Source organism: Labrus bergylta, chromosome 9, assembly GCF_963930695.1.
Source record: "Labrus bergylta chromosome 9, fLabBer1.1, whole genome shotgun sequence".
Taxonomy (NCBI): Eukaryota; Metazoa; Chordata; class Actinopteri; order Labriformes; family Labridae; genus Labrus; species Labrus bergylta.
The window spans coordinates 10,178,096-10,204,881 of record NC_089203.1 but is presented as its reverse complement, the minus strand read 5'-3'; the positions used below and the strand labels follow the sequence as shown (position 1 = coordinate 10,204,881).

The 26,786-nt window shown below is 38.7% G+C and overlaps 1 protein-coding gene across 2 annotated transcripts; it reads left to right on the top strand.

The window, feature by feature from the left end:
• The first annotated feature begins 2,960 nt into the window (after positions 1 to 2,960).
• LOC110004177 (gamma-aminobutyric acid receptor subunit alpha-2) lies at positions 2,961 to 26,616 on the top strand. Of its 2 annotated transcripts, none has more exons than XM_065958839.1 (10): positions 2,961 to 3,329; positions 3,822 to 3,906; positions 6,119 to 6,234; positions 12,954 to 13,021; positions 14,054 to 14,274; positions 16,406 to 16,488; positions 16,896 to 17,039; positions 22,036 to 22,188; positions 22,716 to 22,918; positions 23,402 to 26,616. In XM_065958839.1, exons 2-10 carry the CDS (start codon positions 3,836 to 3,838, stop codon positions 23,708 to 23,710), a joined length of 1,368 nt encoding a protein of 455 aa, XP_065814911.1. In that variant the 5' UTR covers positions 2,961 to 3,329; positions 3,822 to 3,835; the 3' UTR covers positions 23,711 to 26,616. The 2 variants fall into 2 exon arrangements, with proteins under 2 accessions (XP_065814911.1, XP_065814910.1); XM_065958838.1 differs by having other exon boundaries at positions 2,961 to 3,342.
• Positions 26,617 to 26,786: the final 170 nt, after the last annotated feature.

Below are 26,786 nucleotides of genomic sequence, written 5' to 3'. Positions count from 1 at the left end.
ACCTACAAACCAAGCTCATGGCCAGCCCTCACCAGAACATCCGTTTTCCAGTGGAATCCACAAGGCAGACCCATCTGCAGTAATTGTGGCGTACATCCCCTACATTTGCTACCCCCTTGTCGATTGTGTTGTTGGAAGTATCCATGTTACAGGTAAAGGGGTAATAATTGCCAATGATGAATGCCTGGGACCAGACAAAGGCATGCTTGAACATTATTGAATCTGTTTGGACTGCTCTCACTCAGGCCATCCACGCAGGTTTGGAAGCCTTCAGAACAACTTTGCCTCCTGTGGAAGGACTTGTCATGGGCCAAAGCCTTTGTGGAGTGCTATCAAGTCGCCCCCCCAGGGGTCCCTTACCACCCTACCAGGGCGTATCAAAATGACAGCGACAACAACCTGTCTCGATCCCAGCTCACCTGCAGCTGATATCAAGGGAGAACAAGAACTGGTTCTGGGCAGTGTGGCACCCGATGTGGTTGAGGAGGTGGTAAGGCGGGTCGGGTTACAGAGGGGGGGTGCATGATAATCTATCACATCCTGTGATGTCCTTGCAGGGGAATGGGCTAACCCCTGACCAGGAGAAGGAGATGATCAGAGAGAATGCTGTTTGGCCTGCAGCTCCAGCCACAATCCAACGGCTGATGAAACGCTGCCTGGGAAACATGGTAAATGACTCATTGTTGATTAACTGGGATCATGTTGTGTTTTCCCCTAATAGCAGCATTCATGTGCGTCACTTTGAAGAGGTGTTCCAGGGGCTCCACCAGGATGGATGAAATTACCGCCCAAAAAGTGCCACCTGTTCAAGCAGGAGGTGACTTAGAAATGTCATTAGTGAGTAAGCGGTGGCAACAGACCTCGATAAGACAGCAGAGGCCTCAGACCGTGACGCATGTGAGATCTTTGGCAGGCTACCTTCACAACTGCCTTCTCAAAGATTGCAATGCAATGCTTTAACTCATGGTACCACAACCCCGGGAAAGACTGCTCCAGTTAGCTGGTCCCCACCAAGTTTTTAACCAACTCAACTTCAACTTAATTTGTCTCAGAATGGCGATTGGTTTTGCAGCAAGGCATAACAAGACAGAAAAAGACAAAAGTACATCCAAAAAGCCAACATGGCATAATGCAAGAGGCTTTGTTGAATACACCTGTCCTGGCATATGCTGACTTCTCTCAACCCTCTAGGCTGCACACAGATGCCAGCTTTGAGGGTGGTGTTAGCACAAGTACTGTACAAGGGGGCAAAGAGAAAGTGATTGCTTTTGCAAGTTGCAGCCTCCACCCAGCTGAACACAATGACCAGAACTACAGCTCCTTTAAACTGGAGCTGTTGGCTTTGAAATGGGCAGCCACTGAAAAATTCTACGACTATCTCGATGGCGCAGATTTAATTGTTTTCACAGATAATTGATCAGACTAATTGAACCCCAGCAGCTGATTGGCAGACACAGAGCAGGTTTCCTTTTTGGACAGGTGCACTGGGGGAATGAGAAATCCAGAAGAAAAGTGGAGGAGAAAAGAAAGAGACCCCGCAATACTGTAGTGTGTGTGTGTGTGTGTGTGTGTGTGTGTGTGTGTGTGTGTGTGTGTGTGTGTGTGTGTGTGTGTGTGTGTGTGTGTGTGTGTGTGTGTGTGTGTGTGTGTGTGTTAGCTATGGGGTGCAATTCTCTCTCCAGCCAGCCGCAGCCGCCACATCGCAGCAGTTTGGAGGAGCCGCTGCAGGTCTGTGTGGAGAAGAGTAGGCGCTGAAAATGACACGGGCGGAACATGTGATACTCTGTGCTCCTGCTACTGTAATGGAACAATAAGTAGAGCCTCACCCGGATTGAACTTTTAAGCTGTTTTATGGACATTTTTTGGAGACTTTAGTGTTTGTTTTTAGTTCACATGGATTAGATTTTTAGTAGTTTGCTTAGGTTTAAGTCTCCTGAAATTTAAATTGTTGTGATTTGATTTGTAATGGTGAAACCCTTTGTAATTGCTGGTTTTAAAGAACACCACACTTCTTACCTGGTGACACTTTCCACCTACAAGCTCTAGTCTAGGGCCTCAGCCACACCACTCAGCCTCTTTCCACCTGAGCTGTAAGCCACACTTTTCAGCCTTCCCTTCAAACGCTGTAGCCACGCACCTCTGCCAATCTCCACCAATCTCCACCCATCTCCACCAATCTCCGCCAGCCTTCCCTACCAGCCCTCAGTTAAATCAAGTCTTCAGTGCACTTCATCACTATTTTTGTAATGAATCTCCTTTTCCCATTTAAACCTGTCTGCCGGTCTTGCTCTCAGGTCCTGTTAAAAAGAACTGATTCAGAAATTGTTAAAATTTTAAGATCTTCAGCTTTCAGACCTGATAATCAGATGCTTTGGGGTTTAACACAAGTTTAAAAACAAGATTACAGAAATGTAAAAAGGTTTTCAGTTTGCTGGACTTTAGGGTTACAATGAGTTGATTTCCTTATCCATTACCATTATTTTCAAAGTGACGGAAGCAGTCATTTTCTGACTCTAAATGTAAAAGTCATTAATATGGTGCTTATATTATTTCCCTGCAAGAATCCATAAGCATGCCTTCTTTGTTTCTACTCCTGAATCTAGAAAAACAGACTGACCTTAGTTATCATTCCCCTTTTAGGTGAGAACTAAAACAATCAAGTATCCCAGATTAAATTCATCACTTGAAGTAGCAATAATAATATAGAACACAGTGTCTGAAATAATTTAACAACACACACACTTATGTCTTCAGTGAAACCCAAAATGTTGTCTATCATTTAAAAAAAAACACATTATTTTGCTTCAATATCCTCCTACAGGCCTGTACATGTTTGTGTGTTAGTCTATCTGTAAACATACATATTTCTGCTGTAAAAAAAATGAAGACTATTGAGGATTCGTTGATACCACACTTCCTTTAGGACCCAGAGTGTCTCCCTCTCAGCCTTTGTAGTTTTTGTGTGGAGATGAGGGAGACTGAGATGTGCTTCTTGCTTATCACGATTCACATCGAGCGTTTTTTAGTCTTTGTTACCAGAGCAGGTTGAATCCAAAATCAACCTTAACAACGGCTTCTGTTTCTTTTTTTTCTTTTTGGCTTTCTGTCATTAATTTCATTCTAATTTTTACATAGGGCCTTACAATTTTACACATTTTTTTTAAGGACACTATGGAAGCCAATGCATCTCGGGTGGATTGTTGCTGCTGGCCAGGAATATGATTTATGAGCTTTGTTCTCATGACATACTCATTAAGTCTAATCAAAACAGGGAAGAGATTTGATTTGCCTTCAACTTTTTTCATCTTCGACGATTGCAGCTGCAGCAGGTACTTTTTGCACGTAAGTGATTGTTTTTTGTTTTTTTTCTGAATCAGTCACAAAGGAAACATCTGTCTTTAAGAAAATTGGTATTATCAGGCGATTCTGGTGAGTGTTGGAGATTACCTTAATTTCTCCTTCGCATTTCCTCTAATTCAATAAGGAATTTTCTTTTTAGCGGATTTCTTCTTTTACAGATTTCTTCATCTTCTAATCTGGCGATAAAGCTTTCTATCGGTTAACCGAGTTGATTCAATGATGTGTTGGTGGAATTATTCAAAAGGTGGAAGCGTTGGACGTGATACTGAATATCAATTGCTATCAGCTGCTTTTCAGCTTTCTTTATTTCATCGCTTGTTTAAAGGAATCCCCTTTAAATGATGGATGTTACAGCTGTGATTAACTGAGCCTCCATTCATTACAGCGGCTGTCCTATACGTGTGTGTGTGTGTGTGTGTGTGTGTGTGTGTGTGTGTGTGTGTGTGTGTGTGTGTGTGCAGGTTTCGATGCCGTCATGTGGAGCAGAGAGAGCGCTTCATCACTTCTCATCTGCTTGCTGTCGCACACTGCTCTCTGGAAGACCAGGTGAATCTTTCTGAATGGGGGACGCCTTGAATATGAAACAACATGCAGGCCGAGCATCAGTCACTGGGCCTCTTTGAACAAGGCTCTCTGTTTTCAAGCTTCTGATGCTGGATTCATTATCACTGAGCTTCACACGGAGAGAGGCAGCGTATATACCTCCCTCAGATTAATCAGTCTGGCCAATAAAAACCCAAGGCCATGTGGACAGTTATCTATTATAGGTCCTATAGCCTTTGTGCTGTCTTGTTGGAAATGTGTTGGAGTTCAAGTAGGCTACTAAAAAATGATGATCCACCTATGAAAGCAAAAAACATTATAAATGCAATTAATATACATTATACATAATATTGTTATTCTTGCTTTGGTAGCTTTTCTAGCTCAGGATAGCCTGGACTTTCACGAAAACAAAATCATTGAGAAATGGTTAATAGGCCTGAAAGGGATTTAGGAAATACACAACACAAAACCATGACAAAGGCAAAAGAACAGCATGTATTGCAAAAGTGAATCAAAATCTACAGGGCTGTCAAACCATTACAATTTTTGATTGCGATTTATCCCCTAAATCTTAATAGTTATTGTGATGAATTGAATTTTTAATCGCATGTTTGAAATTTTCATTGTTTTGCGTTTAGATGAAAATAGTTTTTTAAAGTGAAATGACACATTCAAAGATGTATCGGTATTGTTCTTTTCTATCACTGTGACTACAGGGGCAAAGTAGCATGCAATTAATCGCAATTAAACATGAATGCTTTAATTTCAGTCCTTAATGAATCGTGATTGGTTAGTTAATGCTGACAGCCCTCAGAAAAATATAAATGTTTAAAGTCAACATGTCACTCAGATATAACATTTAATGATAATCAATGATGTCTATGATAATCAATGATGTCTGAATGTGTAACTTATTTGCTTTGCTTTTTATTTTCGTACGAAGACCAATAGATGTTTAATTTATTTATTTTTAATCACAGGGTATGTTTCACTTCAGGTGTGACAGGTTCGGTAACTCACCTGCTCAAAACAGTATATTGCTGAGAAATTAGAGAAACAGCCAATTTTGAGGCCATATTGTCTCCTCTGACAAACACATTCTGAAAACATGACTTGGATGGACGTCTGTGTGCAGTTACAGTATTTTGTGTATACCACTTTACAGTAGGTTCACTTATTCAAGACTTTTCTGATGAAGATTGGAAGATCGTGCTCCAAAACAATCAAATTCTCACATATGAAAAACTATAAATATTTATATACATCTGCTTTCCACTCCTCACCATGCGTCCCAGTGTGTGTGGAAAGCTGCCTCATGTAACACAGCCAAGCTATAGCAACAGACACTTTAGGACAGTGAACAGTGATCATGGCATTGTGTTACCCACCACTACAAATAGTTTTCTTATCATGTGTTATATGATTGGCTCAATTATTTGATGTGTGTAATGGTTTATTTGTATAACCAGCCCATTCTGCAGAAAAAAAAGTGAATTATGATCACTGACTTTGCAAATTAACATACTGACAGGATACTCTACATAATGACGTTTCCCAAATAAACTTTATTAAAACAGTGACAGTAGCAGAATAAAATAAATAGATTCAAAATAGATAAACACTAGTAATCTTACAGGGTTTTCTTCAGCAAATTAACCTCAGGTGTAGGTCTTCCTTTACCGATTAACTCCAATTTTTTTTAAAATTTCATCTAGAAAACGGTGTGGATAGTTAATTGGCTACTATAAATACAATAACATTACTTGTGGCCTCGTTTGTGGGAACGAAGGAGGCCACAAGTGCTAGGTAGCTAGCTCGTAATTCAGCGTCATTCAGGCAGAACTTGTCATGAAGATTATGATAACAAAGCCCAGCCACTAACAAGGGAGATGTCATTGGTCAATGTTACTGTCATTTGAATTGATTCTCTTCATGAATTACTATCACTGTACTTTTATAGCAGGAGCACCAATCACAGAGCTGGAGGTAAAGCAGTTTCTGTCTAGCAACCAGCAGAGAGGGAACATTTCTAACGGGTGACATTAGCTTCTTTCATTGAACACTTTAAATGGTAGCACAACCCGACAACGCAGGTTCTGACAGTTCTCCGAAATGATAATGTTTATTTGTTGATTGTCAGGTTGTGAATTATTGAAACTAAGAGCTGATGACTTCTTACAGCTGGTCTTAATGTTATTGTGTTTGTACACTATAGGTCAGTAAATGGCGATGCCTCATCTGATGCCTTTAAAACAAACATCACCCTGTTCACACGGATACTGGACAGCCTGCTGGATGGATATGACAACCGTCTGAGACCAGGTCTTGGGGGTAAGAAGATGATCTCTTATCACTTCATGTATCAAAATGTTGATTATTGAAATGTATTGCTCTTTGTCTTTCCAAGGGATAATTCAATTTTTCAGTTCAATTTATTTGTATAGCATCAACTCATAACAAGTGTTATCTCAAGACACTTTACAAAAAGCAGGTAAAATACCTTACTCTTTGTCTGTTAACATTACAAAAGAGCAGGTAAAAAAACCTTACTTATTGCCATGTTACAAAGACCCGGCCTATTCATCATGAGCACTTTAGCAAAGCAGCAAAAGTTACAGTGGTAAGAAAAAACTGCCTTATTAAAAGGCAGAAATCTTCGGCCGGATCCCCGGCTCATGACGAAACAGCCTTCACAGGCCTAGACTGCGCCGGGGTTGGAAAGGGATAGGGGGAGAGATGGGATAAGATGCAGGAAGAGGGATAGGGAGCAATGGGGTGGGCAGACCGTCCATCAACAATCCGGTGGGGAGGGAGGGGGGGGGTTGTTCTGGCAGGCCGTCAACCAACAATCCGTTGGGGAGGGGGTAGGGGTAGACTTGTGTAAATCAGTGTAGTGATGAAAGATACAACAGAAAACTCAAAGTACTTGGTCTTTTTCGATTCTCTGATTTTTTTGAAATTTTCATAAGGATAGGTCAGTTGTTGTTTTTTTAAGAGGGGTTGGTTTAAGGCAGTCTAAGCATCTAAGGGGTTTAATACATTTTAAGCTTCATAAGCATTGTATAGCTTTAACACATTTCCTGCCAACAATACATTTTAAGCTTCATAAGCATTGTATAGCTTTAACACATTTCCTGCCAACAATACATTTTGGGTGTTGATAAAACACTTTATCTTCGCGTCAGTGCACAAAAGAGCTTAATTTTCCATCCTAACTTCTCCAACAATCCTCCACATTTGGCATCTAATATCCAGCTGGCCCCTCAACCCCAAAGCTGAGCCCCTCCCTCAGGATTTGGTGAGATTTGAAATTCAAATTCCTAGGGCCATCAGCCCAGGAGCTGCCATATGGGGAACAGAGCTCTTTCAACTTGGCAGCTCTCAGCCTGTACAGCTGGACTAATAGTTTGTGCGGCTAGCTTTTTTATGTTCCATGTTCGCTTCTGGCCCTCTGTTGGCCTGGCAGCGATCTCTGGTTCTCAGTTCTTCTGAAATATTACATGTGTGTGTATGAATCACATGAAGATGCTTGGAAGTATATATGTACATCTTTTCTCTCTTTTTATGATGGTCACATTAAGACCATACATTTTATTGTAATACGTTGTCATAAGGTTATATTATTTTTTATATACTGTATTTCTTTTTGTCATTAATGAGTATATTTATATTTATTTATTCATTTTGTCAGCTTCTCATTTTGATGCATTACACTATCACACACACCATATAGAAACATTCTTACCGTTTTCATTACCCTACCTCAACATAAACAGTTACTACTTGACTTTCAACACATCTCATTTAAATGTGTTTGTCTTTATTATTGAATTGTGTTCTTGCAAATGTTTTCCTGGTTTTTTTTTTTTTTTGCATGCCTTTACATTTTTATTTTGCTTTTGGTGACATTTCTATGTGCAAATGTTAGTTTTTTGTTTACATTATCACTGATTAATAATTTAAAAAAAATTGTGGCGGCATGGCAAAATAACTAGCATAGAAATCACACTGCCAACTATCATTCGTAGGTGAGGCAGAACTATAAATCAGGCTTAAGACAAAGCGTGAAAGAAACAGCAAACGAGGAGCACTCTCAGTTAAACACAGTAAAAAGGAGCATGACAGCAACAAGACTAGAAAGAGACAAAAAGTCAGCACACAAAAATGTCCTTTAGGCGTCTTTACTCCGGGTAAGGCAGCAACAACAACAACAGCGGCAACGGACGCGTTTCAGTCTTCATCAGCGTTCATAGCGTACGCTGATGAAGACCTAGTGCCGAAACGCGCGTGAACACACAGAGAGAGCTGCACGTTCACACACTAAGCAAATACACACAGCTCTGTTCTGCCTCGCAAGGCTCCGATTTCACCACAGTCTTGGAGAGGCTGACACTGCCTGCTCCCTTTTGGATGTGATTACACATGCAGTTTTGTGAGACACCCGGACTGCTACTGTTCTTCTTACCCAAGACAGGCAAGAAGCCTCAGGACCAGTGAGGCACATTTTTGCTGGGGGGCATGGGCCAGCACAAATGTTCTACATCCCCCGGATAGCAACCCTCCCCTTGATACAAACACCTTTGCTCATTGGTGGCCGAATGGCTTCTTTATGCGTTCCTCCTTTCCCTCTCCTTCGTTGCCTCCTGCTGTGGAATCAGACAGAAGAAGCACAGCTAGCTATGACAGCCCAGAACTGACCTCAAATGGTTCGATTTCCAGGCATCCCACTAATGATAGCGTCAGATTTAAAAAGGTATGGTGGCTATCATCAAGTCAGCCCATGTTCTGGAGTACAGGCTTTTCTAAGGATTACAGTGTCCATCATTGCCCAATTTCATGAAGGGTGCCTGGAGGCTCTAGACTCATGGTAGATCTTCTCCTGGAGACCTGGAGCAGGTCCTGGATGTTATGGAAGTGCCTATAAGCCCTCCTGACAATATCTGGGCCTGCTTCAAATGAGTGGGCGGATTGTGTCCTGGTGATGTCCTCCTAGACCTGGATCAAGACATCATGAGCTAGGCTGTGGCTCGGGTGCACAGATCGGATACATAAAGTCACATAGGTGCTCAATTGGAGATATGACAGGGGAACAAGAGGGCTAGTCAGTGACATCAATGCCTTCACCATTCAAGAACTGCCTGCACACGAGTGTGTGCAGAGACGTCATTATAAGTATCTGTTCAACCAAAAAATTATCTCTATCTGTATTCGAATATAAAACTGGAAGTGGGTGTGGCTTATACCATAGACAGACATAATGAAATTACAAATGGACATTACATTAAAGGATGTAATTTTATTGTTGGCAATGCACCAAAAATTCTGCATTCTAAACATTTTGTCTGCACCAATTTGTATCTTTGAACAACTTTATGATCATGATCTAGTCTTATTGTCCTTTTTATGTCTTTATCAAATCTTCTTTACCACTTGTCAGACATGTTCACACAATGAAGAATGCTTTCATTGAATACTTTTATAAACATGTAGACTAATGAGTTGTAGTGTTTCTGCACGATTCCAGCCATGATGATTTTTTATAGATGTAGCTTTATACAAGCAGCCTAGTTGATATATCACTCAGCATGAAATGATCTTGTTTTGTTTATGCACTTGTAAGAATGGTCCAAAATTTGATTAATTTCTGTGATAAATGGTCATTAAGTGAAAAAGTGATCTTGTTATTATTGTTTTATCTGGGTTTTTGTTTTTGTTTGAAGAAGGGTTGGGGCAGTTTAAATGACAGACACACATGCACTGAAGGAGAGAGAAAAATTACATGCGTTTAAATGACCAACTTCCGGTCCTCATTGGGTGCAAATACATCCATTTTCATGGCTCCGTGCAACAAAACAAAACTCCTGTTTGAAAAAGTTTCACTTGTGACTCCATTATGTGAATCTCGTGTGGGGAGGATTGTTTTTAAGACTCAACAAAACCAAGAGAGAGCAGAGCAGCTACACAAAATGGAAAAGAAAAAAACAGAATGGCAATCTGACGTTTTGTAAATTGGACGTTCATCATGCACTGCAACAAAAGCATTCAGACTTAGCTTTCTTTCTCTCTTTGGTCACCTCCACAGTTCACAGATCTGTGACATGTATGTGAGGATAAAGTGAGGTAGATCAATCACCTACTTGATCATTGGATCATCTTAAATGCCAATCATCTGCGTGGAACATATACCTGGGCTGCTGTTGATATACCTGGATAGCCCGCCTATAGGGAAACATATTCCCCAGAGAATGTGTGGAGTGGGGAGGGGCAAAGGAAGATGACTGCAGCTGCACGGACTCAGGCGTCAATAAAGCGCACAACATGAAATTGACTTTCTTTTGTTAATTTCAGGATAACAACGAGAATATTCAGGTGTAAAAAATCTAACAAGAAGAGGTGGCGCAGTGTGAGATATTTTAGTGGCAAACATGTTATTTTTTCTTAGATATATTTCAGATGCGTGAAAATGAGGCTCTCTCTGTAGATTAAACCAACATATGTAGGCGGGTGAGCTCCATTAAAACATGTCCATATTAAATCAGTCTGATTCACATGCGATGACCTGGTTTACACCAATGAGTGAAAGCCTCGGCCTTGTTCAAAGGATTGCATCAATTACCGCCGCGACTTTCCCCTTCTTCATGATTTGCAGCACTGCGTTAATAAGAAAGCATTTTCATTATACTGCTTTTTACAGGGACAACTAAAGTGGATTGCCTTGCTATGCATGAGAGCAATTGAATGGTAGCTTTAGATTGGGAGATGTTGTTTACTTTGTAGTACAGATTTATAGTACTACTTTCCCGAGCAGGAGAGATGGAGCTTCTTTAATAATTGAAGGAGACAGTGTAGAGAAAGCAAATGGACCTGATGCAGCAGCGCTGATGCAGAAGAGAATTATCACTTGAATAGGAGCATGGAAGGCTTTGCTCTTCTCATCTGTAACATCGTATTAGAATGAAAATGTATATCAAAAAAAAAAAGGTATGCTGATTATCCAGGGTCATTGATGTTGAGATGCGATTACGCTCATAAATTAAAGCATTTATTTTTTTTGCCTTGATCGGATGCAGTTTTGTCCCTTTTGTCTCTTTGGGCACACAAGCTAAGGCCAAGGCAAGGCACGTTTATTTATATGTCACATTTCAACAACAAGGCAATTCAAAGTGCTTCACACAAGACATCAAAAGCATCATGACAGAGGAAAAAATAAACATTAAAATAGAACATTTAAAAATCACTGAAATTATTCAATCTGAAGATATGTTCAAATAAAAATAATAAAAATAAAATTAGTTGAAATAATTAATAGATAACTAAATAAGCCACCGCTCTGATAGAAAAGTCTGCCTGTAGGCACAGCGAGGAAAAAGAACAACACCTCTGTGCCTTCAATGGCTCATTGTAGCTGTTTTCATTTGGCTTTTGATCTGTTCCCTTTTTTCGGCTGTTAAGTTAATGGTGTAACCTTAATTAATTATTGTCTTTTAAAATAAAGCATGTTTGTGTCCAAACAGGAAGTAAAGTACCCTTCAGTACGCAAATACAAAATAAAAGCACAACATAAACCTTATTATTTATTGAGCTGTTAATCAAAATCAGAAATCGAATTGTTTGGCAGCCCTATCACTATCAGTCTTAGGTCCAACATTTAATCTTGCAAGAGTTATGAATTGGCTCTCCAAGGTCACAGGAGTGAAAAGGATGTCGTCTTGTCAATCGATCAATCAGTCAATCAATTTTTATTCATACCGTGCCAAAACATAACAAAAGATATCTGAGGATATCTTACAAAAAGGTCAGCTCATACTGTCGGTAATATAAGTTAGAGAGACTCAACACAAGCCCACCATGAGCAAGCACCTAGCAACAGAGGCAAGAAAAACGTCCTTTTAACAGGCAGAAACCTGTGGTAGAACAAGACTAATGCAAAAAGCTGCGACTACTGGGAAAAGTAAGGGAGACGCGGTAAGATAATACGAACGTATGGATCCACTAATAATGGTTAAATTATGTTATATAACCAAATCAGTAAAGTAACAATGATAGAAGTGTCAAAGCGCCCATAATTGGGGAATTCAGGTAATTGTATGTTATTGCTAGCTACATGGCTTAGGGAGCCGTTGCTTCACTAGCAGCGGTAGTTAGTTACGCAGAGCTATCAGTCCACCAGAGACAATTGTACACTAAAATATGATCCAGTTAACGATTTGTTGTGTCTGGCAATCAGTATACTCGCTTGTATACTGTGCTTGTCTACAGCTGATCCACTTAGCTCCCCCTATAGGCCTGAACACTTCTAATAGAAGAACTGGATTTTGCATTATTTTTTCCCCTCTCTGTGTGTTTGTGGTGCCTGTGGCTTAGTGGTAGAGTTGGGCATCTCCCAATTGGAAGGTTAGGGGTTTCGGTCTCCAGCTCCTGCGGCCGTATGTCGATGTGTCCTTGGGCATGACACTTAACCCCGTAGTTGCTCCTGCTGCTTCAGTGGCGGCTTGTGAATGTGTATGAATGGGATTAGTTAATACTAATGGATACTTTACATAGCAGCCTCTCCCATCGTGTGTGAATGTGAAGGTTTGACTTGCAAGTGTTTTGAGTAGTCAGAAGACGAGAAAAACACTATACAAGCTCAAGTCCTTTTACCATTTACTTTTCTTAAAATGTTTATGAATTGCTGTAAATTCCTCTGTTTTTACTTTTGGCGGCACTTTGTTTTAAGTGCAGGAGGTTTGTTACATTTGAAAACCCCTGCGCATGTGTTTTTGATTTTTCATCCTGAATCTTTATATCTGAATTCGCAGCTGGTTTCTCCTAACAAAGATTGTGTGGGACAATGCTAACGCTTTTGACCTAGTCTGTCACAGTGAAATACAATCAAAGACATCACATCAAATCTTACTTTTCTTTTCAGAAAAAGTTTGAAGTTGGAAATATTTCATGGTTCTTACATATTTTCCCCCAAAACTTCTAGCTGTCTTTTTGCAATTTCTCGAGATTGTTTTCTACTCTTGTTGTGTTTTAAAGCCTAGTCTGTTTGTCTCTTCCTCTAGACAGGATTACTGAGGTGAAGACAAACATCTATGTCACCAGCTTTGGACCTGTTTCAGACACTGACATGGTGAGAGCAGATGTTGGACTTTCATATGTTGTGTGTAATTATACATAAACACCTCTGTTTTTAATTTAATTGGAAAAAAAAAACTCAAACAAGGTCTTGCACTCTCTGTTCATACAATCTTAAAGAAAGAAAATATATTTAATTCCATTTTTAGATTCCTAATTTTCCTCTCTTCCCCTGCAAACACCGCAATACTGAAGTGGGAAAAGTTTAAGATGATTTATCATCACAGTTGTTGGTTTGCAGTTTGTCTGGCAAATTGAAATGCAATCTAGATTCAGGTTTGAAGCCAAAGCTATGCAGACAATATTTGTCAATGAATTGATCTTTTAATGGGAGGATTTGCTGAGAAAGATTAATATAAAAAACTACCAAATGTGTATTTTGAACCAACCCTCAGGCATTTGGGTATGTGCAAAACAAAAGCAAAAATGTAACAAACTTTTTACAGACCAAACGTCTGCCTCAATCTTCACCGCACTTATTAAAGGAACATTGAACAGATTTTGAAGGTTCTGTTAAAATAAAATACCTCTAAAATTATTATTCGCTTTCAATTCAATTCAATTCAAAAAACTTTATTTGTCCCCGGGGGGCAAATGTTCTACAACATACAGTATAAGACTCAACTAAACAAAGTATTCAAAGAAATTGTAAATTATTTTCTGTCAGTGATAGCTGCTAAAGACTTAAATAAAGCAATATGTTTTTGTTTTAGTTGTTCAAGTAACACTGTGAGATTATCTCTCCCCCTCCCTCTTACTCAAACACAAACACTGACACATTTCACAGAGCACTGCTTCCTGCACTAAATTCTTCCTTGTATCTTTTCTTTCTTTTGATGGTTTCTTTTTGGGATGTTTTGACCTCAGAACCAGTCAAGAAGAACTGTAAACATAGGCAGTCACATGTTCTTAGTGCTCTCTTTTTTTGTGTAGGAATGGCCCTCATTTTCAAATAATGGTAAGTTCAAACAAAAAAACAAGTATAAAATGTTGAATAATCAACCCATCTCTCCCCTCTTAACTGAAGGAGTACACCATAGATGTTTTCTTCCGACAAACCTGGAAGGACGAGCGGTTGAAGTTTGAAGGTCCAATGAATATTTTGCCCCTCAACAACCTGATGGCCAGCAAAATCTGGACTCCAGACACCTTCTTCCACAATGGGAAAAAGTCTGTGGCTCACAACATGACCATGCCTAACAAGCTGCTACGGATCAAAGATGATGGGACGCTGCTGTACACCATGAGGTAATTCAAGTCTCTGAATTCGAATAAGAACCGACGTTAATGCTGATTTAACTATTTTGGGGATTAGTCTGACTTTTTAGGTACATACTGACAGCACCATTATGCCATCACACTAAATATGAGGCTTCTATCAGGGGCCGAATATCACAACACATAACCTTCAATGAAACAACATTATTTCCTGGCAAGGCGGCTTTATTGTTTGCCAATGGTTTATTTTTCATTCTCCTAGAAAATGTCTCTTCCAATACATGAAAATATTCCTTGCACAAAGGTTCAGTCAAGGACTTGCGTTTGATTTTTAGGCCGTAATGCTAGAGCAACTCTCTAGCATAAGTTCAGTCAGGAATAATTGCTTCACGATCAGGTCTTTCTCATTCATCCTTTTTTGCAAGCTCACTCACCTTTCCGCGATCATTCTCGAGCTGTCATGTTCTGGGGCTGTAATTGGGTAATCAGTCAGTCTCGTCAGCGGTACTCATCTAACCAATTGCATGGCGTTCCTCCCTTATTGTCAACCTATCATTGTTCTGCTCCCCTTTTTAAATATGATTCTTTCTCTGCCTTTAGTTCCTTCATGCTGATGTTTTGTGCACCCCTCCACCGCCCCATCACTGCCCATCTTCGCAGAATCATCATCAGAATCATCCATCATTTCTTCACCCATCTGGTCTCATCAAGTCAGCAGCTTCACCAGCGGGATATATTCTGTGGACGCTCAGAATTGTCATTCTCCAAACACATCAACCACCCCCATAGAGTCTAAGCGCCAAAGTATTTCTGTCAAGTCACATTTACATGTTACTCATTGTCATAAATCATTTTCTTAATTCACTTGTCTCTCTGATTGAAATGATGTTCATCAGTCTGACTTCTTTTCCTGAGGTCATTAAACTTTCTCCATTTTGGCTTAGGAGATACTTTTATTGCAATATGTCATCTTCAGACAAAACAATCTGGACACTAACTAAAAACCATAAATTAATACATGCAGACAAAACATTACTACAAAAGAATGCATAATAATAAACCAATTAAAACCTATACTCCCACAGTGTAACACACAAACTCTGATAACTACATATTTGACATGAGTTCAAAACGTTCCTGTCCTTTTGCATGGTCAGCCCCACCATGGCCTCTGTCCCACATCTCTGTGTGTGTTTCTATTCCTTACAACTGTAAGCCAGTTATGTTTACATAAGTAAAGTTTGGCTTGGTCAAAAAGTCATTAGAATAAAATTAAAACAGAAAAACTATGACTGTACAACATTACATCTGATGGTCAACAGCCAGTGTGACTTAGACTGCTTCATAAAAGCCTCAGAGGAAATTGCAGTGTATGCTCACAGTGCATCTTTGGTTGTGTCAAGGTTGTGAGTTCAAGACTCTGGTTACACAAAATAGTCTCATGAGTGCACAGTGGCTGCAATTACACTTTTTATTTATAAGTCAGTTTATTGAACATGTTAAGATAATACAAACACAAAATAAAAAGTAAAAAACAAAACAAAAAAACAAACTGGATCCTCAGAAAACAAAAAAAATGTTCTAGCTCTACCCCTTCTTATTTTTATGCATTAGTCACCGAAAAATAAAAATGTTTTCACCAATCCATGTATGTTGTTGGACTTGTTGGCCAAAACAAATTAAGTTTTTAGGCAAAACAACAACAAAAGAATGGGAACAGATTAACCAAGACCATCAGCCAAGAAATAACCAAATAGAAAACAGAAAAACAGAAAATCTGAAAATCTCTGAATTCAATCAAGACACACTATCTTTTTCAGAGATCTTTTAAGACTGAGAAAAGCTAGCTCATCCAGTGTTTGTGCTAAACTGGATTGACTGGGCTGCAGGCTGAGCACTTGTAAGGACATGAAAATGATCTTCAAGGCTAACTCTGTGAGAAAGCAAACAAGTAAAAGGAAACAATGTTCAACTATTTCTTGAGGAGGAACAACTCAGAATATTTACCCTGCCAAAGCAAGTAGTCACATCGTATTTTCAGTAGCAAAAGAGACTCCCATTTGTTCAACTACTGTGTTCGTCATGCAATCTAATTCACCCTACTTATTTTTTTTATCATTCATATCAAGAAACTCTATATTAACAAGTATTTACTTTTCAGGTTAACTGTGCATGCAGAGTGTCCAATGCATCTGGAGGATTTCCCAATGGACTTTCATTCATGTCCTCTAAAATTTGGCAGCTGTGAGTATCTCTTTTGAAGAAGCCTTAACTTAACTACTCTTTATTTTTATTCTCCTCACTTGTTCTTTGCCAAGAAAACAGCCTAAGAACATGACAAAGAACATTTATTCAGTCTGGCTTTTATGCACATTCATGGTTATCAATATCGCACAAAAAGTAAGGGAATTTGTGTTTGGTAGATAATTTTTTTTGTTGTAACAATGCTTCTTGCCAATAAATCTTATACGGTTGGAAAGCCTGTTTAATTCCATTTTAAATGGTGCCACATTTGTAAGGAACATGAATTTTGGGATGAGCAGCAGAGTTGAGTATGTGGGTTGCGCCCATGAAAAACTTACCAAATCTTCTCTGATTTGATATCCCAGATTTTTCACCTATTAGTTTAACATTTTCCTTTTTTTTTTTAGATGCCTACACAATCTCTGAAGTGACTTATGCCTGGACTCTAAATGCCTCTGACTCTGTAACAGTGGAGGGAGAAAGCTCACGCCTGAACCAGTACGATCTGCTTGGACAAACAGTTGGACAAGAAACCATCAAATCAAGCACAGGTACATTATTTAGAGATCAAGGAAAAAAGTATAAGGGGAATTAAATTTACCTTATGATTCCTTTAAATTTGTTCCCCCAGTTTGTCAGTGTAGATTTTGTTATTAGGAAACACTTGAATTGTTTCTCCGGGGACAATAGACTCTATAAATGTATGTAATCTGTTGTGACTGTGAGTGCAGAATGTCAATTATCCTAACGCCTACCCGAACACCTCCAAGTTCCGAGTTCTCCGAGTTCCCAAAGCATCTTGTAGTCCTGAGTCCAATGTCATACCGCCTGAGGTTTATTGCTCTTCAATTAAGTGACATGAGGTGGACTGAGGTGCACCACATTATGGTCAGAGTTAGATACTGGTAGCTTGTTTCTGGGTTGATAGGTATTACTGATGTCTATGTGGCATCTCTCTAGAGTATTTTCCTTGATGGTTCCACATTTTACAACCAAGTTTTCGCAGTGAGCATAGCCTAAGGCATAACATAAAAGAGCCGAGTGCTGTTTGAGGACAGACTCATCTTCAAATTTAACACACAAGAGGAAGATGCAGAGCTTTCTCACAGAAAAACACACATATAAATACTTTGAGAAATGCCCCCATGCAAAATAGCTGCAAAAAGAAATCAAAGACCTAGATTCTTTATTTACTCCTGTTTTACTGCAAGGCTCCTGCTGGGTCTTTAACAATTCTGTAAGCACCAATAACTAACCACTACGCCACTACTGGTTGGTGTGCGTGCCCCGTGTATGTGGGCTAAGTGCTCCACTGGTACAGTCTATTGATATCAATAACTGGTAGTATTTCCTCATGACTGCACGCCTCTGTAAAGGAAAGCACTGCTTGGTTGTCATTGAGTTAGACTATCATTTCATGCACTAAATGCTTCCATCGAGGTTAAGTGGTGTATGAGGCATCACTAGATGGCAAATGCCTGCCAGTGACTTTTTTTTCTTGTTTAACTATAGTCACTCCACATTACGACTGACTTTATATTAATCATTTATTCCTAATGTGTCAGTGTTTGGTGGAGCATACTTGAAAACTAGGTCATTTGGCATGAATGAGTGTGCTTTCAGGCTTCATAGAAACCGACATCTTGCAAAAGCCTCTGAACACACACGCAAAAAATCCCACTATTCAGCCATACATCTCCTTGTTCTAGTCATGTTCTCCGGTATTTGTGTTTATAGAGCATTTCCATGAATCTCCCTTGTTTTGTTTGCTCATAAAATAATAATGCTGCTACTCTGCTAGCCATGTGTATTTACCATTTCTATATTGAAGACCCCTGCTTTAGAGAAAGCTGTTTTTAAAACCTTCAATAATTGCTGTTTGCCCCCCTGGAGGCAGCAGAAGAAACTGTAAATACAACACTGACATAAAAGCATCATTAAGGTGATATATTTATGCTGATCAGAAACTGTTCTTTACTCCCACAAAATATTTGGGGCAACATTAGCATTCATTTGAACTTGTAAGAATGATATCTAATGTACAACCTCCTTCTAGCCTGTTGTAGTGTCTTCACACTTGTGAGGGAGAGATCTGGCTCCTACATAATCACCAGCTGGTTTCTCATTTGTCTGTTTGTGATCTGGTGTTGTTCACTATGGTAAAGTGTGTTTTAGGGCTTTTCTGTGCAATCAAAAGTTGTCGATTAAAGCCTGGGCATAGAAAATATTACAAAAAGCTCAATAACATTAAAAGCACTTTCCCAAGTTTACCATTTGATCCATTTTGATGTGAATTTATTAAGCTGTACTTATCAATACAGTCAGTCTGCATTCATATTTTAAAGGGACAACTGCTGAAATCAAATCAACTGAAAAATGAGAATAGGTATCTGCAATGATGTTTCATTTTGAATAACTGAAATTATAATTATGACTATGAATAATTGGATTGAATATGTGTAAAATGGGAGCTTCTCCTTGGCACTGTTTATTCTGAATACAGAGAATGACGTTGTAGGTATGTGAAATTGAAAGCCTAATGGGTAAATGGATAAAGTGACATTATGTGTCTTTGGTGTTTGGAAGAATGGCTTTGTGGCTTTCTGGAATGACGTAGATAGTATGTAATGTATATCCTTTTTTAAGTCATAATCCTGCTACCCATGTGTATTTACCATTCCTCTCTACACTAACTACATCTAATTCAACTACCAACAAGATATGATGCAAACCTCAACATGTTTGGAAACACAGGCATATAAAAACAGACTGTACAGTAAGGGCCTGAGACAATAACCTTGAGGTGCTCCAGTATTAAAGACTACGGTGGATGAACAGCATGAAGGGTTATTTCAATTGTACCAGCAGGAGCTTTGTTTCCTAAATCACTAGGTAACATCAAGCAACCACTACTGTTGTTTTTTTGTTTGTTTTTAATGTGTATTCATTTGTGTGTATGAAATCCATACATCCATATCCAAAGCAATATAATAATATATAGGAAATACAAGAACCTTTTCCCCTTACCATGCTGAAAAGGTCTTTCCTCTTGCCAAGCGGCAGCATTTATCAAGGCCCTCATTTCTGAATCACAGCAAATGAGCAATGTGTCTCTGTTCAGTTGCCATGGGTAACACACTTTTTTTCTTCCCATGTCTAATCTTGGCTTCTCTTTGAGATATTTCCATTTGGAAGGCCTGCTTGCTACTGCATCAGTTGCCAGTGTTTCACAACCTATTCAGCTATTATTCTATGCTTGGTGCTAGGAAATCATGCTGTCTCTTTGTTTTCATATGGATGGATTATTTTATCAAATGTATACCGTTACCATCGTAAATAATCTGTCTAATCTGTGTGTCAAACTGATTAGGCACCTTAAAGCTGCCTTCTCTGCAACTAAACATACAAATACAACATTTCTATATAAACCACAGGATTGAGGAGCACAAAGGGAGGGTGGGGTTTTAGTTCATTAGTCCAATGTTACTGGTGTTGATAAATAATCTTTGATAGTTTTGGTGTGTAAAATACTTGTTGAGGGAGTGGGAAAAAAAGAAAGTGCAGTTTTTTTTAACTCGTGTAATCAATTACAACGGACTTTAAACCAGGTTTATCTACTCCATCCTTGGGAGAATCTTCCTGTTCTTACTTAATAATTAAATCATAATACAGATAATTCAGTTGTTAGAGTTGTCATCTCTCAACCGGAAAGTCGAGGGTTTGATCCCCAGCTCCTGCAGCTACATGTCTGATGTGTCCTTGGACGCTAAAGCAGAATACCAACTAACAAAACATGAAACTTTATTTAACCATTTTAGTAAAACAAGAAACATTTCCCAAACTGAATGGCTCCACTCGGTGTCCAATTAGGCACAGGGGCCTCACTCAGCCTAATGACTCTGCTGACTGCAGTAAGTGTAGAGAAAGTGGGAGCAGGTGAAAAGGTATGGAGGAACGTTTTCACACAATCGTTTCAACATGTTTTAAAATTGAGGGTTTTTTTTTTTGGTTTTTTTTACAAGGCAGTGTGTTTCTAGCGTAACTTAACAACAGTGAGGTTCAAGGGAAATTAGCAACATATCGAGACCAAAAAAAATCTATTCATGAACTCCTCCTTAATGGAGAATATTATTTGTGTCAGCTGTGGCACTGTTTGTTTGTTTATGTGCAGAGGTGTCAAAAGTATTCACATTCATTACTCAGGTAGAAGTATAAATACTAGGGTTTACAAAGACTTCTGTAGAAGTTGAAGTATCAACTCAAGCTTTTTACTCAAGTAAAAGTGTAAAAGTAGTGGTTTCAAAACTACGTAAAGTATAAAAGTAAAAGTAATGTAAGGGAAAAAAATTCCATTAAGGACAAAAGCTTAGGCGCCACAGGGGAATGATTATAATGTTATATTAAAATGTTAATGTTGAAAAATTTGGGATGCACCTGTTTCAGCCGTATTTATGCCCATTGAAAATGAACGCATTTTAGTACAATGAAAATACATTAAAGAACCACATATGTATACTACTGAGCATTAACATGTGTTTCATGGAGTGGAAGATATGATGACTAGTTGCCTATAAGTATTGTAATGGTGCAAAAAGTCAAACTTCAGAGGCATGTTATCAATAGCCTTTACTAGAATGTAAATGTACATCCAAGCTTAGCTGCAGGAATCTGTGAGGGCAACGGATGTAGGATAACAAAACTGGACAAGAAAATTGGTGTACCCAGGGCAGGCTTAGTAACAATTACCCTTGTATGTTTGTCTCTGCCACGGACATCTTGGTACCAGGCTACATACGTCTGCTATTTCCTTGCTGGAGTGTGACGTGATTTGTGTCATGTGCAGGTGCGATGGAACGCGTACAAACCAATAGGGTTTATGTTTATACTTCTCACCCAACCACAATCAAATTCACTCTATCCGGATGGTGACATTTATCTGGATAGGTTTTTTTTGTGTGTGTTTTTTTGAACGATGACAAGCCGGAATGAAAACAAGCACAAGAAATGAAATAGGAGTAACGAGGCTATTTTTAAAATGTAAGGAGTAGAAAGTACAGATAATTGTGTGAAAATGTAAGGAGTAGAAGTAAAAAACCGGCTGAAAAATAACTACTCCAGTAAAGTATAGGTACCCAAAATTTCTACTTAAGTAAGGTAACGAAGTATTTGTACTTAGTTACTTGACACCTCTGTTTATGTGTTTGTGTGTGGGTGACTTTAATTCAATGCTCTCTAAAGGCAGAGGAAGTGAAATGCAGAACATTTCGAGATAGTTATCAAGAATTATTTTTCATGGTTTAGCTTAGATATACATATATTTGCATAGAGGGTCTGGATATGAACAGGGCTTAATGTGAAAGAAAGAAAGAAAGCAACCTCCATGAATTTACTTAAGGTGGCATATAAAATATAACAAAGCTGAAAGTAGCCTACAGACAACACAAGTGCTCAAACTCAATACATTTACATTAAATAAATGATAAATACCCACATGTCAAATGCTAGTGTGATGGTGCTGCAAACAAACTTTGATACTTGTCTCAACAGGTGAATACACAGTGATGACAGCACATTTCCATCTGAAGAGGAAGATTGGATATTTTGTCATCCAGACGTACCTTCCGTGCATCATGACAGTCATTCTTTCCCAAGTGTCTTTCTGGTTGAATAGAGAATCTGTCCCAGCTAGGACTGTGTTTGGTAAGTGTCTGCCTTCCTCAATGGCACACGTCTTTGACTTCCTTTCAAATGTCAAACCGGCTATAAACCCTAATCCTAGTGTAAAACACATTCTCAGTGGGATTACTGTCTGGGTAGGTCAGGTTTATGTTGGCTTCAATAGGTTTATGCAGATATGATGAATGACTGAGATTTAATGATGGGAATCAGGGAAGACAAGATGAAGAGGAAACAGGAGCCATTTCTTTTCCTAGACCTCAATAGTAAGCCAAGCAGGATGAATAACAGTGAGGTAATTGCCCAAAACAAAAAGTCAAGAATAAATAATAATGTCATGGGGCAAAACACTGTAAACCTGCTGAGCAGTTCAAACTTTCCTGAATGTCAGTGGTTGTTAGGGTAGGGTAGGGCAGCAGTAACCTTATACTGTAGAGATGCAAGACACTAATTCTGAAATCCATGAACCTGTAGATCACATTCTTACATGAATCTGAACGCCAAAAGAACTGACTGTCAAAAGAAACCTTTTTTTCTGTGTGTATTTCCAGGTGTAACCACTGTTCTCACTATGACAACGCTGAGTATAAGTGCAAGGAACTCACTTCCAAAGGTTGCCTACGCCACTGCCATGGATTGGTTCATTGCTGTCTGCTACGCCTTTGTCTTCTCAGCTTTGATCGAGTTTGCAACTGTCAATTACTTCACAAAGCGTGGCTGGGCTTGGGATGGAAAAAGTGTTGTGACTGAAAAGGTAATAAAGAGAGAAACATGAGTTTTTTTTAAAACACTGGAATTGTAACTGCTGAAGGAAGCCAGGCGCGAAAAAATGTTGGAGGCTGAGGAAAGCCGCGGAGGTGGCTGCTTTAACATTTCACAAAAGGAACCAATGGGATTTCGTTCAGGGTTGTCCGTCTTTTTAAGTGTTTGAATCTAAACCTTGTACCTGTAGCTATATCACTGCTTAACAAAGCTAGCACAAGATGATGCACTTTAACCATGCCAGGATATTTTAAACCTTTAAGTGTGTGTCTGTGTAAGGACCTTGCTATGACCTGATGTAAGGGACAATGTTTGTTTGAATGTTTTCTGTCTGGTCTTTTTAACCTGTATTGTTACATGTTGTATGTATCAATTGGAATGCTGAACCAACTCTCTGCACAAGAAATGTAGCTTTCTAGTTACCAATTAAGAAACCTTAATCATAACCTTAAACCTTTCTCTTTTTTTTTTACAGAAAAAAGACAGGGCATCTACGGTCAAGAGGAATAATGCCTATGCTGTAGCAGTAGCCAACTACGCTCCTAATATCACAAAGGACTCCAGCACACTTCCAGCTTTCGCCAAAGGTGGTGCTATGGATCCTATCAAGGCCAAAGGTGATTGCAAAGCCCAAGAAAGCAAAAAGACATTCAACACGGTCAGCAAAATTGACAGGATGTCAAGGATTCTTTTCCCAGTTCTCTTTGGCAGCTTCAACCTTGTTTACTGGGCGACCTACCTTAACAAAAAACCCATGATAAAAGATATGGTTCCCTCAAATTAGAGGCCAGGGACGGGGTCTGGTCTTGGGACTAAGAGACCAACGAAATACCTCTAGCAACCATGTACACATGCCTCTGCAGAGTGAAGTCCTTGAACGCACTGTTATCTTTAACCATCCTGTTTTCTACACTGTCTGCAGCACGTTTGAAAGCGCCTGGTTTTTGTAAATGTTCATGTATATTTATATTTATGGTCTCAGTGTGACATCATTTGTGATTACTTTGATGAGTGCACTTTTCAGTGAAATTGTGTTTCTAGTTACAGTACGTGGCCACTTTACATACAAGTTACATGAGAAGTCAATATTAACATAAAAACAAAAATTTAAATTTACATTACTTTAAACTGTTCTGGATTTTCCTAGTAATGACCACTCTGCTGGAAGAACAGTATATACTTTTATTTTCATTTCAAGGGAATAATCATTTTATATTTGTTGTGTTTTTTTAACCATCAAAGAGTTGACTGATTTTTTAAATGTCCATGCCGATGCTAAATCACACTTGTATAACATTGTTACTGTATAAAAGTTGTTTTCTTGTCTGTGACTGCGGGTAGGGGCTGCATTTAGACACTAACATCCAGATTTACTGAAATACAAGCCAACAAGATTGTAAAAAATATAAAGGAAGCTGCCAATTTAATTTGCTTTTTTATGTTAAATAGTTCCGCACTGCCAACTTAGATTAGCAGTAGTACCATTTCGGATAAAAGGAAGAGCCAGCTGATTCGCCGGCTGTAGATGTAGATTTGTATCCTGTTCAGACCTAGTATTATTGTGTGTCCTGTGTGATCCGATCACAAGTGGCACTCTTAAGTAACAGCTGTTCACACCTGTAATTATCATGCATCTCAGAGTGCTTCTGAAGTGAACACTTGCGATCAGATCTCATATCCCCAGTCTGCAAAAACACAGATCCTCTTTCTCCTTTATAATCTTTTGAAACATTGTCATATGATGAGCAAACTGTAACGATGGCTGAATGTGGCTCAGTGACTGCATTTCATTGTTTCCTTGACAAGTCCTGGGTGGATTTATATCTGGAGGTAAGGCTATCCACTTGTCATCCATTAACTCAGAGGGCATGTTAATACCAGGTGTAAACAGGGCCTTAATTTGTCTGCCATTTGGTGCTAGGTTGGTTTTTTGGGCACTGGAGAATACAGTCAAGTGCATTTTTTAAAAAACACAAAGCAATTAGCCATAAGAGGCTAAAAACTTAGAGCTGAAGAGTTAGGGGATCATTTTCTGGAAGTAAACTTTATGGGTAAACCCTTTTGCCTTACAAACACATTCAAATCAGTGGTTTTAATCACATACCAGAAAAAGTCAAAAGATGTTTGTAATATTTTTAAATAGCCCTGTAATTTATTAAAACAAACACTGTGTTTACTTATTGACAATGTGTATGTTGTAGCTTTTATTGGCTTGTCTAGGGAAGTTGTTACTCTGAAGGACAGTGCTTACTTCGGGGTAATCCTGACTACAGATACAGCTAACCATCACTTTAAGCAGTTACTTGACTTGTCTGCCTCCACATTTATATTTGTAACTGCATCATTTAGTACATCTCTGGTTTATTTTGGCCTGATCAGCTTTAGTCTGGCTCATTGCAGCTGGCTACCCAACAAGTAAAGTCTACGGTAATGAGATACTGTGATGGCATTGCATAAAATAGTATCCTTTCTGGACACTCTTTGGTGACAGGCTCCACTACACAACAGTTTCTCATTCTTTTCAATAACTCACATGTGGTAGACAATTACTTCAAATAGCAAATAACAATAACAAATTACTCTTAGATGGTAGACAGATTTAAATGATTCATTCACAAAGTTACCAAAATGTATGAATTCATGAAAATTCGTACTAACACTCCCTGAAGAGGTCGTTGCCCCTTTCTGCAATTAACCCATCAGTGAAGACTTTTTCAACTAAGATTCTTTCCATGGACTGACGTTTGTGGGAATATTAGGGCACAGCTTTAGGGGATTTGCACACTATTAGTGCACCTTTCTACAGTAATAGATATTGCTGCCATTACAATTTTAGATGATTTTTCAAAATGAATGTCTTACTTTTTTAAACCACACCCCACAATCAATTTTAATAAAGATAACAGATATAATAGTGGGTAGGAATGCAAGCACAAGGTTTTGTTCAACCCCACAATGAGTTCATTTGTCAAGTCAACATCATTTGTCAAGTTCATCATCTTTCATCTGCATGTAAAGTATAGAGCTGAATAAAATGGCATTTCTCACAGACTAGGTGATAGAGGAGTAGTGCAAATAAACTTAGCTTTTTTTTTTCTCTATGAAGTTTAGTTCTCTATGAGTCATATGTTTATAGTTTCTTGTCTTATTCTCATGATACACATTATTGCAATCCTTTAAACTATACAAAGCTCAAAATCAATAAAGAGTCATCATTTATTCCAAGTCCAACAAGTGAGTGTCCCTGCTTTTTTGTCTTAAAGTACATGTACTTTAAGACTTTAAGAGCGAGTGGCATTGGGATGAGAAAAAACAAACAAAGTCAAAGACCAACCCTATAGCCCCTCATTAGAACCCATTTGTTGTCCCCTAATGTGTCCTTTTTTAAAATGTGATGTGATGGTGCTTCACAATGTTTCTCCTTAATTTAATTTCTTTGTCAAAACAAACTTTGCATGGAGATGAAAAAGTGTTCTTTGATAAATGAACATTTGGTTTGTTCTTTTTTATTTACATCCTCGTAACATTCCAGATAAAATGATTGTTCAAGAAATTGATGCTTTAATCATTACACTTTTTGTGGAAAAAAAAACAAACAAACATATTGTTGCATTTCTTTTCATTTAGTTTGTGCCATTCTTTCAAATAAAAAAATGGACAGAATTAATTTTCTATCCATTTGAGAATGTATACATATCTGTTCTTTGCAGCAATGCTCAGGTCAGCTCCGAATTTACATCAGCACAGTCACATCATAAGGTCAGTCCATCTTCTTTAGGAGAGTATGCTAATAAAGCTTTGCTTTATGGGGTCGGGAACTTTCAATACCAGCATATTGTAAAAACCCAACAGCCCTGTGG